The 13,880-nt window shown below is 33.2% G+C and overlaps 1 protein-coding gene across 1 annotated transcript; it reads left to right on the top strand.

Annotated features, from left to right (window-relative positions):
* Positions 1-5,299: 5,299 nt before the first annotated feature.
* Positions 5,300-8,447, top strand: LOC134261183 (uncharacterized). Its single transcript, XM_062743632.1, has 2 exons — positions 5,300-5,310; positions 5,985-8,447. Exon 2 carries the CDS (start codon positions 5,991-5,993, stop codon positions 6,696-6,698), a length of 708 nt encoding a protein of 235 aa, XP_062599616.1. The 5' UTR covers positions 5,300-5,310; positions 5,985-5,990; the 3' UTR covers positions 6,699-8,447.
* Positions 8,448-13,880: the final 5,433 nt, after the last annotated feature.

Raw genomic sequence — 13,880 nt, 5'->3', positions numbered from 1 at the left:
AATTATAGAATTATTTTGACTTTTTCCTTGGAAAGCCGCCCAATATGTAGGAGCGTGTATTTAGAGGCAAACACCTTAGTGCGGGTATTACTGTCTCATGACAGCATCTAGTTGAAATCTTGCCACAAAAGGAGACTTAATCAAGGATCACTATCCTATTTATTGCTTTTGTAAAGTTTTAAGTCCCAACTGCTACTTTTCTCCTCCTTTATCATAAGTACAAACCAGTAGAGCTACAGTCTCGACAGAAACTTTTTTTTAATCTTTGCTCCTTTTGGGAAGGATAGGGTCACAAAAGGGGTCAAAGTATTGCATAGGAATGAAATAAGCGTTATGGCCCAAGGTCCTCTTGTATAAAGTTCTTGTTGCAAATATGGCATATGGAAAAACTTTTCATAAATGACTACAATGATTCAAACAACTAGGCTTGCTCGGGATGCTGAATCTTACCTACATTTTCCAGATGGATGACCAGGCTAAGGGTTTTTGGAACAGTTCATTCCCAAGTAACTACAAGCCCTAGCAGAGCCGAATTTGCATGGTTGATACATAGGGATAAACACTAGTCTACTAGATTTGCTTCAGATGCTGAACTTGACCTACATTTTTTTAGCTCACCTCAACGAGTATGGGGGAGCTTACATGATACCCAAGGCATCGGTGTCATTGTCGGCGTCATACCTTAATGTTTTTTGGGGTTTTTTTTGTAAGTAGTTCTATGTCCTATATGATCATACATGCATTAAACATGCTTCTTGTGTGTGACATTGATCAGACGATGTTTCAAATGCTGCATTTCACTGAAGAAATAACCAGGTTAATGTTTGTGGAGCAGGTTAACATTTTTGGTGCAGTTTTTGGTGTAAGTCTTATTTCCAAGAAATTATTAAGTCCTGTGAAGACCAAACTTGCATGGATGATGCGTAAGGATGCACACTACCAAACTTGCTTCGGATGCATGATCTGACCTACATTTTCTTGATGAGTGAACAGGTTGATGTTTTTTGTGCAGTTCTCATTTCCAAGATACTATGAGCCCTATGATGACCAAACATGCATGTTACATTTAAGGATGAACACTGATAGACTTACTTTTGATGCTGGATCCTACATATATTTTCCAGATAATGGACCAGGTAAAGTTATGGGTGCAAGTTTAATACCAAGAAACAATAAATACTATATTAACTTGATTTGCATGAATGATGCATCAAGGGATGAACACTTTCAAACTTCAGATGCTGGATTTGAATTATATTTTATTGATGGGCGATTTGGTTGGAGTTTTTGGATAAGACTATTTCCAAGTAATTGCAAGCCCAATCAGATCAAAATTGCATAAATTTTGCATTTTGGGATGTAAATTTCTAGAATTATAGTTAATTGTGGGACTTTGCCTTACTTATAGACAATATTCGTTGATGTGAACAATCTAATTACCTATGTTTTAGGTGAGTGACCAAATTAATCAAAGCTTTTGGAGCACGTTTATTCCCAAGTAACTATATGTCTTACCTGGAAATAATTTGCAATGATGAAACATCTAGGGATAGACCCTACCAGATTTGCTTCCAGTGCTAGATTTGGCCTACAATTTCAGATGAGTAACCAGTGAAATTTCTTGGAGTAGCTCTTTAATTCGAAGGCCTGTTTAACTTGCATGGATGATGCATCAAAGAATGGACAATCGAGACTTGCTTTGGATACTGGATCTTATCTACATATTCTAAATAAGTAACCAGGTTATTATTTTTTTGGAACTAAATCCCAAATGAATTTTAACACCTATTTAAACAGATGAGTGACCAGGTTCAAGTTTTTGGAGCAGGTCCATTGCTGGATCTGACTTATATTTTATTCCCAAGTAACCATAAGCCCTACCTGAACCAAACTTGCATCTAGGGATGGACACTACCAGACTTGCTTCGGATGCTGGACTTGACCTACATTTTTATGGCGTCGAACGAAGCTCGATTGTCATCTAGTGATCAGTCAGATTTACGCGACCGAATGTGTCAGTGGATGCATTCGAAGTAGAAAATAGCAACAGCTGTAAACCAATTTCTTTCAAAACGCTCACAATGAATAATAGCTTGAATATTAAATAAAATCAATTGTATCTTCAATTAATTCTACTACAGAACAACAATATTATGTTTAATTTTTAGGCAAGAAAAACGTTATGGTTGTTGCAGATGAATTTCTACAGAGAGGATGCATCGATTGACATTTTGTTACTGATTACTGTTACAGTAATACAAACAACCTTAAAGGGCGGGGCTCTATGGATTATATAGAGAAAATACATGAATTCTTTGAAAATCTTCTTCTCTGCTCTTAGGTATTAAATGACGTAACTAAGTGCATAATTATGATGAGCAAGAGTGCCTCTACCAAAATTGTGAATTTTATGGTCCCATGGTCAGGGGTTCTGGTGTAAGGGCGGGGCTCTATTGATTATATCGTGAAAATACATGAATTCTTTGAAAATCTTCTTCTGTGCTCTTAGGTATTAAATAAAGTAACTCAGTGCATCTTCTGCTCGATCTGCTCTTAGGTATTAAATAAAGTAACTAAGTGCATAGTTATGATGAGCAAGAGTGTCTCTACCAAAATTGTGAATTGTATGGCCCCAGGGTCAGGAGTTCTGGTGTTAGTGCGTGGCTCTATTAGTTATATAGTGAAAATACTTGAATTCTTTGAAAAAATCTTCTTCTCTGTCTCTGGATATGAAGCAGATGAACTACCTATATATTTATGATGAGCAACAACCCTAAACTTGCAGAATTGTGAATTTCAAGGCTTCAAGATCAGGGGTACCATAGAGGATGAGGGCTGTACTTACATGTATATACTGAAAATGAATGAATTGTTTGAAATCTGCACCTTGATATTACATGTAATCAAATTTTTTGAAAGGAAAGATGCCTTTTCAAAAATTTTGCAGTGTGTGGATCTAGGCCTAAGGGTCAGGGATTCGTGTGTGGTAAGGGCACTAGTACTGACTATTGCTAAATATATTACTGATTAGTTGAAATGCATTTTTTGTTACCTTACCCTGCCAATGGGTATTAAGTTACCAAGCTAAGCAAGTGTATTGTTGTGATGATCAATGGTTCCTCTTTCAAATACCGTAAATCTGGAAAATTTTACACCGATTTATTTTTGCGAATTTGGGTCAAAAAGCCGTTGATTAATTTTTACATTTCAAAATTTTGCGAAATGTCATTGGTGCTAAAAATAAAATCACTGAAGATTTTCATATCAGGTTATGTTTCAAATAATATGCTCAGTTAGAATACCACCAATATACTCGCAACGTGGCAAGATATTGCAAAATCGCTCCAAACAATTTTGAATACGAAAGGATTTGCACGGAAAATAATTTCTATATCAATTATAACAAACATTTCAGAGGTTGTATATATGCCTTTTTACCTAAAGTATAATCCAAACGAAGAAAAAATATAACTAATTTTCTCAACGTTTGGTTTTTTCACCTACATTTACACGCCGCGTTTACATTTGGAACTTTCTAGTACATGCACTGAGTTTGAGTTATCGCCCGTGTTGATAGATGGTTAGATAAAATGACAGTTCTCTCTTTATTGGCAAATTAATTGATGAAAATAATTGAAAAGGGGCATAACCGCCTCAGTGCTTGTCAAATCATCGGATGATATTGCATATAATGAGGGCAATTCACACGCACGGGTAATTAACTTGTAGTTTTATAGTAGACTAGTGTAAACAGGTTTCTTTTAAAAATGACCATTGCTTATCGACACCTATTCACTGAGTTAAAAAAGACACGAGTTCTCCAGTTTTATCTGTAATCAGTTAAAACTAATTGCCAGTTTAAATCCAAAATACATGTACATGACATCAACACACAATTTAGCATTTACAGTGATAAAATCATAGCTCACAATTATAAATTAATATGTCTAGTATGCGTGCTTTGTTTACTTCTTCAGGAAATAGAGAAGTATTTTGGAGAGTTTTGGAAAGCTGTACCAGATGAGGATAGAGAGTGGTTAAGTGAGTCTCTGAATGATCGGGAATATGCAGTAGGTCTGAAGACACTTAATGATAATACCAAGGAAATGCTAGTGTCAATGAAAAAGTCCATAGTGGAACTATTCAAAGATGAGAACAATACAAAAGTTGAAATGCCTTCTTCATGGGCTCTAATGGAACAGTTATTGTATGAAGGCGGCTGGAAGATTTTGTCCCTGAAGGAAATTGAAAGGCTTAATGCATCTCTTCCTCGTGAATACCAAATAAAAAATGAGGAGGAAATATCGAAATTTTTAAAATTATTCCATGATAATGGCCTTCTTTTGTATTTTGAAGAAGGGAAATTGAGGGAACATCATATATTAGACATTCAGTGGTTTGCTAATGCTTTCAGCAAGATAATTGCTGATGAAAACCACATCACTAAGGACTGTAAAAGGAAATTAATTAAAGAGTGGAAATCCTTCAACAAAACAGGGGAACTTAAAGATAAAGTGATAGATGCTTTGTGGAAAGATGAACCCTCTTACGTGAAACATAAGAATGAAATTATGCCATACATGGAGAACCTTCAAATGCTTGTACATTTGAATGCAGATGAGGCTGTATCAGGAGATGGCATGTCATGGTATGTCCCGTGTATGAACAAAAAGCAGTTTAAAGCAGCCGACTTCCTTACAAAATATCCGGAAAGATCTTCCATTTTATGCTATCGATTCACTTCTTTTGCCATGTTTCTGTTCTACAGACTAGTAGCATACTGCATGAGTTTTCCAGGATGGAGCCTTGCGAAAGATAATGATAATGAAGGAAATTTATGTCTTTATCAAACAGCGGCAGTGTTTGATCACAATGAACACACGGTTGTTGTTGGCATATGCAATGACGATATCCAGTTGCAAGTGCTTAGAATCAAAGACTTGCCTATAGACAAAGAAGTATCAAATGAAATTGGAGATTCTATTGAAAAAGCAGTAGAAAAATTGACAGAAACATTTATTGACACAAAAATATTCCACAGAGGATACAAATGTCAAAATATTATTTGTGATGAGAGAGATCTATCTTTCACCCTTGCAAGTGAGCTGTCCAAAATCAAAGCAGTGCAAGAAACGCAGGAGAAACATATGTAAATGTACAGAACTTTGAGTTTTTGGGAAAACGGTAATGCAAGTGTTTAACTTCCTTAAATTAAATAACAGGAGAAACATATGATAAATGTACATTATATTTGATTTTATTTATTTACATGACTTAAAACTTCTGACTTTCATGAGTTTTTGGGAAAAGGTAAATATTGTTTAATCTTAACTTAACCTAAGTTAGATAAAAGGTACATGTATGTAGAATCATCTTGTTCGGTGTGTAGTATATATATTGATTCTTACTATGCCTTATTAAATCTAAGCCACACAAGGAGAATTCCTGATTTCATATATTTTTTTCCAAAAAATAAAATATTTTAGTTAATGGATAATTATTTTAATTTTTCTTTAATATTTATGAATTACATGACCTATTGTGTTAAGAAAATATAGTTCTAAATGTAAATTGTAAACCAAATACCCATTTTCACCAAAAATCGTTGCTCTCGATCTGATAATAAAAAATGTTACTGTGGATTTGTAAAATCCTTCTGTAATAATCCATATATATTCATTGCATTAAAATATTTTCCTTTCACACAAGTTTTATTTCTTTGACATTATTGATACTAAAAATATCAGGCTGACAATTGTAAAATTAAATTTAAATTCTTGAAGCTGAAAAAATAAATTTAATCTTATGAAACAAAGTGTAGACTTATATTGTTTTAATAAAAAATTGCTGTGAAACTAATTTTGATTATCCAACCATTTGCGAATACTTCTTTGTTGTTGATTTGTGATGCAAAAATTAACTATATTATATATTTTAATAAAATATGTACAATTTTTTTATAAGAAAGTTTAATTTTATTTCAGACAAAAATGAGTGTCTCTAAAACTCCAGTGGCCTCTGGTGGACATGAACTTGAGGGACGATCAAGATTCGCAAAACTTGGAATGGCAACAAACGATGTGTTAAATCAGGCATACAGAGATATACTAGAGATGGAAGTTCCTCCAATCGATATTGAAAAGAAAGCTAAAGCATCACCAGCTTACAAAAGATTGCGCCCAGAGCAAGAACAACTCTTGCTAGATGCTAAGCATTCAGGATATAAGAACTTTGACATTTCTTTAACATACACATTAATCCGAAACATTTGTTCAAAGATCCCTAAGCCAACAAAAGGAAAATGGGGAGAAGAGCCTGCAGCAGGAGAGGTGACAGTGGGTGACGATATCGAGAGAATTAGGTCAATCCGAAACGGCTTGACTGCACACGTGAGTTCAGCCTCCATCTCTCAGACAGAATTCGATGACACTTGGACAACGATGTCGGATATCTGCCAAAGATTGGAAACCTTCACTGGGAAGAAATACTTGGACAACCTTAATAGCATTTATAAACTGACTTTAAAAGAAGGAGGTGAAGATGCAATTAAAGCTATTATAGAAAAGTTTGTCAAGGATCAACATGAACAACATAAACTGTTGGTCAAGGATCAACACGAACAACGTGAACTGTTGAAGACAGTCGTATCAGATGTTCAAGAATTAAAATCTCAAATGAGGACATTAAAACGAATTTGAAGAATTGAACCATTCAGAAATAATAATTTTTACTCATAGAATGTTTTCAGTACTAGTAAATAATGAATTCTTTAACACCTGGTTGAAGATATTGAAAGAGTCATTGGTTAAAGTCTTTGGATAAGCTTAATTATAATTACAAACTGGATATGAAACATGTGGATATATGAGGAATTTGATATTTCATTAACACACAAGTTGAAAAGAAACATTTGTTCAAAGATCCGTTAACCAACAAAAGAAAAGTGGGGAAAAGAGCCAGCAGCATGAGAGGTGACAGTGGGTGACGATATCCAGAGAATTAGGTCAATCCGAAATAGATTGACTGCTCTCGGACAGAATCCAATAACACTCTGTCGACAATGTCGGATATCTGCCAAAGATTCACTGGAAAAAAGGACTTGGATAACATTAATACCATTTATAATGGCTTTAGATGTAGATGCTATTTCAGCAATCATAGAAAAATTGAAACAACATGATATGTTGGAGAAATTCATGTCCAGTATGCAAAAATTAATGTCAGATAAGTTAGATGTGAAAAATTTAAATCAAAATTGATGCTGACAGGCAGTGCTGCCCAAAGTCAACTTTTTATGCATCGAACATATGCAGAGTGACTTTAACTTTTACAAAATTGAAAATCAGTTTTTATCAAGTGTGAAGCAATATAGAAATCATGATTTTTATCCCTGAAAAATCAAAATTTTAGAAAGAGACTAGTAGTCACTACGAAAATGCTTATGATATTTGGTTCATAACTTAATATATGTTTTGTATTCCTTTAGGATAACCTTTCTGTTTATAGAGTTTCAATAGTTTCGCACCTATAGACAGCCTTTAGAATCGTGCACTGAGGTACTTTTAGGATTAAACAGGATTTACTTCCCCTCTGACTTTAATTAATTGACGCAGTTGGATGGCTCCCATTTATAAAATGGATGATTAAATTTGTTCTGGATGGGGAACTGTTTGATAATGACGAATAAGGACGGACTTACCGAAAAGCATTCCACTGGGATTACAATTATCATGGTGCTCAAAACATTGAACCTAATGTGAGAAACTGGACATTTTATGTGCTTCTTAGCCAGCTATTACTAGATATTAAAGAAATTGAAAGGAAGCTATGCAAATAAACCCAGAAAATATGGAAAGAAGGCTTACCAAAATAAAGGACAGATCTATTTAACATTTTTAACGAAACATGAGCTCGGCGTCCAACCCTCAGATAAAATTCAATGACAGTGGGCCTTGTGCATATGAATTCTGTGCAGTCGCTATTTTTATGGAATATCACCCGTAGTCAAGGAATGTTACCGTTGCTAGGTTGGAGATAATGGCTTCATCGTTAATCGGATAATAGTGCTTTTAACAAATGTATAGCATTTAATCAAAAAAATCAATCAATTTACATGAAAGGATAATGTTATAGAATTGTTAAAATCCAAACAGGTTTAGAGACAATCCAATGAAATGTCCAAGAAGTAAAACTGTAATCAACCGTAATAAAGGAGCTACAGATTAGGAGCTCATTGAATATTGTGTAGAATATTAAAGAATTGCTTGTTTTACTTAATCTTATAAGAATGGAGAGTGCTGGAGAGTTCATTTTATGTGAATGCATGTGTATGCTATACTGCTTGTACCTATTTTAGAGTAGCTGCAAAAGTTCAAATTTGTATGGAAGTGTCGGACAAGAAGGGAATATGTTCATTCACAATTGCATATTTTATTTAAAACACAGATTAGCGATCGACCTTTGTTGCTTGTGTTGATATGTTCATTTCATTTTGTTTGTGTATTGTAAACTTAATATCCAGTGGGATCAAAGTATTACAAAATGTTACTTGTTTATTTGAATATACACGTATGTTATATTCTTATAAGTACACAGATTTATGATCCTACTTTGCTGCTTGTGACAATATGTTTACTTTATTATACTTATGATTTAGTGTATATTGTTTTTGTCCTGTCTGTCTGTCTGTCTGAAAAATGTTTTTTGTTTCTCCCCAAACTTTAACCTTCGCCATAACTTTTGAACCATGAAAGGTAGAAACTTCATATTTGGTATGCATACTCCACTAATCAAGGTCTTTCAAATGACACCTTATATGAATGACCCCTGACCTTGAATGTGGCCTATATGCTAAAAATAGTTTTTCTGTATGCAAACTTTAACCTTTGCCATAACTTTTGAACCATGAAAGGTAGAAACTTCATTTTGGTATGCATACTCCACTAATAACGCTCTTTCAAATAACACCAATGTCAATGACCTAGTGAACTTGAATGTGACCTATATGCTAAAAATAGCTTTTCTGTCTGCAAACGTTAACCTTCGCCATTACTTTTGAACCATGAAAGATAGACCTTTATTTTGGTTGCATACTTCACTAATCATTTTCTTTCAAACTTACACCAAGGTCAATACCTTGTGACCTTGACTGTTACCTATGCTAGTATGCTATAAATAGCTTTTTCGATTTTTGTTCCGCCGGACTTGCATAGTGTTTCACAAACACATCTTGTTTTACTTATGTATTGTGTACTTTATATCCAACATGCTTCAACTTATTGACAGAATCTTTTATGATATTACAAATATACACATATATAATTACATGCCTGTTTGGCCCTCTACTTAGAACCCTGGGGCTTAAAATGTTGACAAGCTCACTGAAACGACAGTGAATAAGGACAGGGTCACATTGTTGATCCATCTGTATGTGAATCAGCAATCAAATCAATATACTGAATAATTTTTTTTCGACCTGTTAGACGATTTTTTGGACTAACGGGAATAAAAATGCCAGTATACTGTACCTGTCCATATACATCCATCAATTATTTTTCTAAAATCAGAATAGACGACAGTTCAGGCTGTATAAAAATATTTAACTTGGGATTTTGTGCAATTGATTTATCTTTTTGCATTTTAAAAAAATTTTTCATTTGATTTTACTGATACAAAATAATTCAGTATTCCAAACCTGTGGGTATGTAAACAGAAATGTTACCGTTTTGTTTATCTTTTTTTCAGGCATAGATCTAATACTACTGGATATATGTTTTACGAAGGGAATCGCTCTTTTCGCGCACACCATGCGCCTTTTCATATATGTGTGAATGGGGGTGCTAACTATTGGAATTAAATACTATTTACTTCCATCTTTTATGATTTATGCAGAAATTCTGTCTACAAATGTGAAGCGATTTTAAAACAACATATATCATGTATCAAAATTGCAAAACAAAGAAATGATTTCTCTAAATTTTACATGGACATGATCACCACAAACGATCTGTGTGACCAATTTTGAAAATCTTGTGATTTTTTTTAAATAAAAGGACAACATCTAAACGTTTCATTTATGTTAAAAAAACATAATAGTTCGTAATAAAAGGCATATTGACAAGAAAATACTTTCAGAGGTTATTTTACTTTCAGTGCCATAATAACAATGTAGAATTTTTTTTTAAAATCTATTTAGTAAATCGTTTGTACGCGCCGTTTGCTACGATTTAGTTTTGTACGATTAATAATAATCACGATTTAGTAAATCGTTTGTCGTTTTAAATCTTTTCAGTTTGTACGATTTAGAAATCGCTGGCCAATAAATCGTTTGTACAATTTAATAAATATACAATTTGTATGGTTAAATCGTTTGTAGGACTTTGTCCAAATCTCATCTGTATTTGTACAATTTATTGAATCGTTTGTACGATTTAAAAATCGTTTGTTTTTAATACATCAGTTTGAGCGATTTAAAAAACAATAGTAAATATATCGTTTGTTTTCTTAAAAAAAGAGTTAAATCGTTTGTCAATTTATTAAATTTTTGTACAATGTATTAAATCAGAGAAAATGTTTGTACGACTTTTGTACGTGTACGTTTTTATATAATAAATGTATATACATTTCTGTAAAAAATATGTTGATCGAAAAAAATTCTACATTTTAAATTTGCACTAATACGCCGTTCATTTGTTCTAAAATGTTCCAGATACTGTAAATTTTCACAAGCAAGAAAAAGGATTCCCCCTGGTAAACGCTGGGCCAATTTCAACCGCGCCTGTGTTTAAAATTGATTTGACAACAGATTTCAAAGTTTTTTTATGGTAGATCAATCTACTTGCAAAAGGTCAATCGCATCATTTGGGGTCTTTTCGTGACATCATCATGTTTATGTTTATTAAAAACGAGTTAAAGTCATTTTCAAAATTAATAAAAATAAACTAATCATCGATGTATTTCAAAGTTTGTGAAAAGTTCGTATAGATTAACAATACATTTGAGGGCTTCTTCCTTAGATAAGGCCGAGGAGTGGGACTGCACATAGAAATATTTTTTGTTAACTTTGAAAATCGTTCTTATAAGTTAAATAATTAAATATTTTTACAAGTGTCTAATAAAAAGCCATAATTCATCATATTTGCTCATGGAAGCACTGCTCAGGTATATGTAGATTCAAGTTTGTCAGGCAAGCTCATTGAAAAGGGATAGAGCGGTGTATATATAGGAAAATTTTAAAAATTGCATTTTCAAAAATTTAAATCCATATTGGTGTTCTATAACTATAAATACAGTCTCATCTAAATGCTCATGCTCAGTTTTTCTTGTTTGCATCATGACAGGAAAAAAATGTGCAGAAAAAATTTTTTTTTTGAAAATTTAAAAAATTCTTTAATATGTAAACACATGTTTTGTTTACATAGATTAATATACCATAATATATGTTCATTGGAGGGTTCCACACCATGTGTCATATAGTGAAGATAAAATGTATGATCAAATACTACAAAATGGCCAGTTTTACAATGGGTATATGAGGAAACGTTTAGGTTATTTATACTTTCAGCTAATCAATGAGTCTGTTTTGATGGATGAAATTTCGGCACACTAATTTGCGCGTTTCAAAATACAAATCTCATTGTGTGTTTATAAATATTGATAAAATAGTGTGCGTTTCTAGATTTCCTCTTTTATATTTGTCCAGTTCAGTGGCCAGTAATTACTAAATATACATAGTATGGTGACGTATGAGGAGACTTGCCAAAGGTTTTGAGTCCCGGGCAACAGATAACTCCAAAAAGGAACTTTGATACCAAAGATTTTGAAAATGTTTTTTTTTTTCTAAATCAGTGCATTTAATTTTAAAATTTTTCGATGTAATGTAATTCATTAATGTTTCTTCTCTAAAAAAGGAGTCCTTATTGATTTTTCTACATGAATAAATTTCAGAGAAAATTAGTTTTATGTACTTTTTATACATAAAATGCATTTCTGTAAAAAAATATGTTGATTGAAAAAATTAAGTTTTTAGCTCACCTGAGCCGAAGGCTCAAGTGAGCTTTTCTGATCACATTATGTCCGGTTTCTGTTCGTCTGTCTGTAAACTTTTCACATTTTCGACTTCTTCTCAAGAACCGCTGGGCCAATTTTAACCAAACTTGCCACAAAGTATCCTTGGGTAAAGGGGATTCAAATTTGTTCAAATGAAGGGCTACGCCCTCAAAAGATAATTGGGAATTGATAAAAATTTGGTGGCATACTTCTCAAGAACCACTGTGCCAGGAAAGATTAAACTTATGGGGAAACATTCAAGTAGTTCAAGTTTGTGCAAATCATACCCCCAGGGGTAAATACCGCAAAATGGCTGACCAAAGTTTTACATAAAATATATAGGAAAATACTTTAAAAATCTTCTTATTTTACAAAGCCATAATTCATCATATTTATATAGAAGCATGCTGTTAAGTAGTTAAGATTTTCAAATCATGTAGTTGTTGCTCAGTTGGCCGACCAAAGTGTTACGTAGAAATATAAGGAAAATTCTTTAAAAATCTTCTTCTAAAGAATTACAAAGCCATAATTTATCATATTTATATGGAAGCATGCTAGGTAGAGTAGATTCAAGTTTGTTCATATCATGACCCCCGGGGATAGAGCAGGGCCAAAATGGTGATTGTTTTTAGAAATATATAGGAAAATTCTTTAAATTGACTTCTTATCAAAAGCCATAATTCATCATATTTATACATGCTCAGGCAGGAAAGTATATGGCTGACCAAATTTTTACATGGAAATATATCTAAAATTCTTTAAACATCTTCTAAGATTGCAAAGCCATAATTCATCATATTTATATGTGAGCATGCTCAAGTAGTGTAGATTAAAATGTGTTCAAATCATGATAGGGGTAGGGGTGTGCCAAAATTGCCGACCAAACTTTTACAGAAAATATATAGGAAAAATCTTTAAAAATCATTTTCTAAAAATAGCAAATCCATGATTGGTCATGGGAAACTTTCGGATTTAAACTTTACAATAAAAAACCATAATCTACTTTTTCCTACCCTTAGTGCTCAGGTGAGCGATGTGGCCCACGGGCCTCTTGTTATGATTATTCTGTGAGCTTAGAAATATACGAAAGGGTAAGACAAAATTTGTTGTGCTAAGTATGAAAACGCCTTGGGAAAAATTTCTTGAATCTTGTGAAATTTTTATTTTACAAAATCCTTATAAATTACATTTTAATCCCTGGACAGTTTTTAAAGGTTGATACCCGGTATGCTTGTGAAAAGTAATGCTCAATAATATGAGATCATATGCTGTGGGTGTGTGGAGGACCCTTAAAGCAAATAAGTTCAATAAAGAAGTTAATTCTAATTAAGGAATAACTGTCTTATTTTTTGATTTCATGAAGTGATCAATCGATTGGCTTGCGTGATAATGTGCATAAACGCCTTCGGCGTTTATGCATTAAAGAGGCTGGGTGGTTGTGGCCATTTTTAGACTATTTTGATCTCCTTTAGAAGAAGAGCTCCATATAAAGATATAATAAAATGATCAAATTAAAAAACTAAAATTTATGAAATTTTTCTTTGCCAAATGATAGTTGACAGCTTAAGATATCATATCCCCAAATTTAAGTTATAACTGGTGGGTAATAAAAAAACAATTTGTTGACCCCCTATCCTCCCTAAATTATCAAGGAAGCCGATCGATTGATCATCTTCATGAAATTGAAAAATCTGACAGTTATTCCTTATATTTACATGCTTTGATTCCGCCATTCCACGTGCTCCAAGCCCTGCTTCTGTCAAGCTGTTTGTCCCGCCCTGCACGTGTTTTTTTTTTTTTTTTTTTGAACTGCGCCAATACATTGATGGAGA

The sequence above is a fragment of the Saccostrea cucullata genome, unplaced genomic scaffold (genome assembly GCF_032062105.1).
Source record: "Saccostrea cucullata isolate Sc308-1 unplaced genomic scaffold, CSIRO_AGI_Scuc_v1 ctg10794, whole genome shotgun sequence".
In the NCBI taxonomy this organism is placed as follows: Eukaryota; Metazoa; Mollusca; class Bivalvia; order Ostreida; family Ostreidae; genus Saccostrea; species Saccostrea cuccullata.
This window is presented reverse-complemented; position numbering and strand designations above follow the sequence as displayed.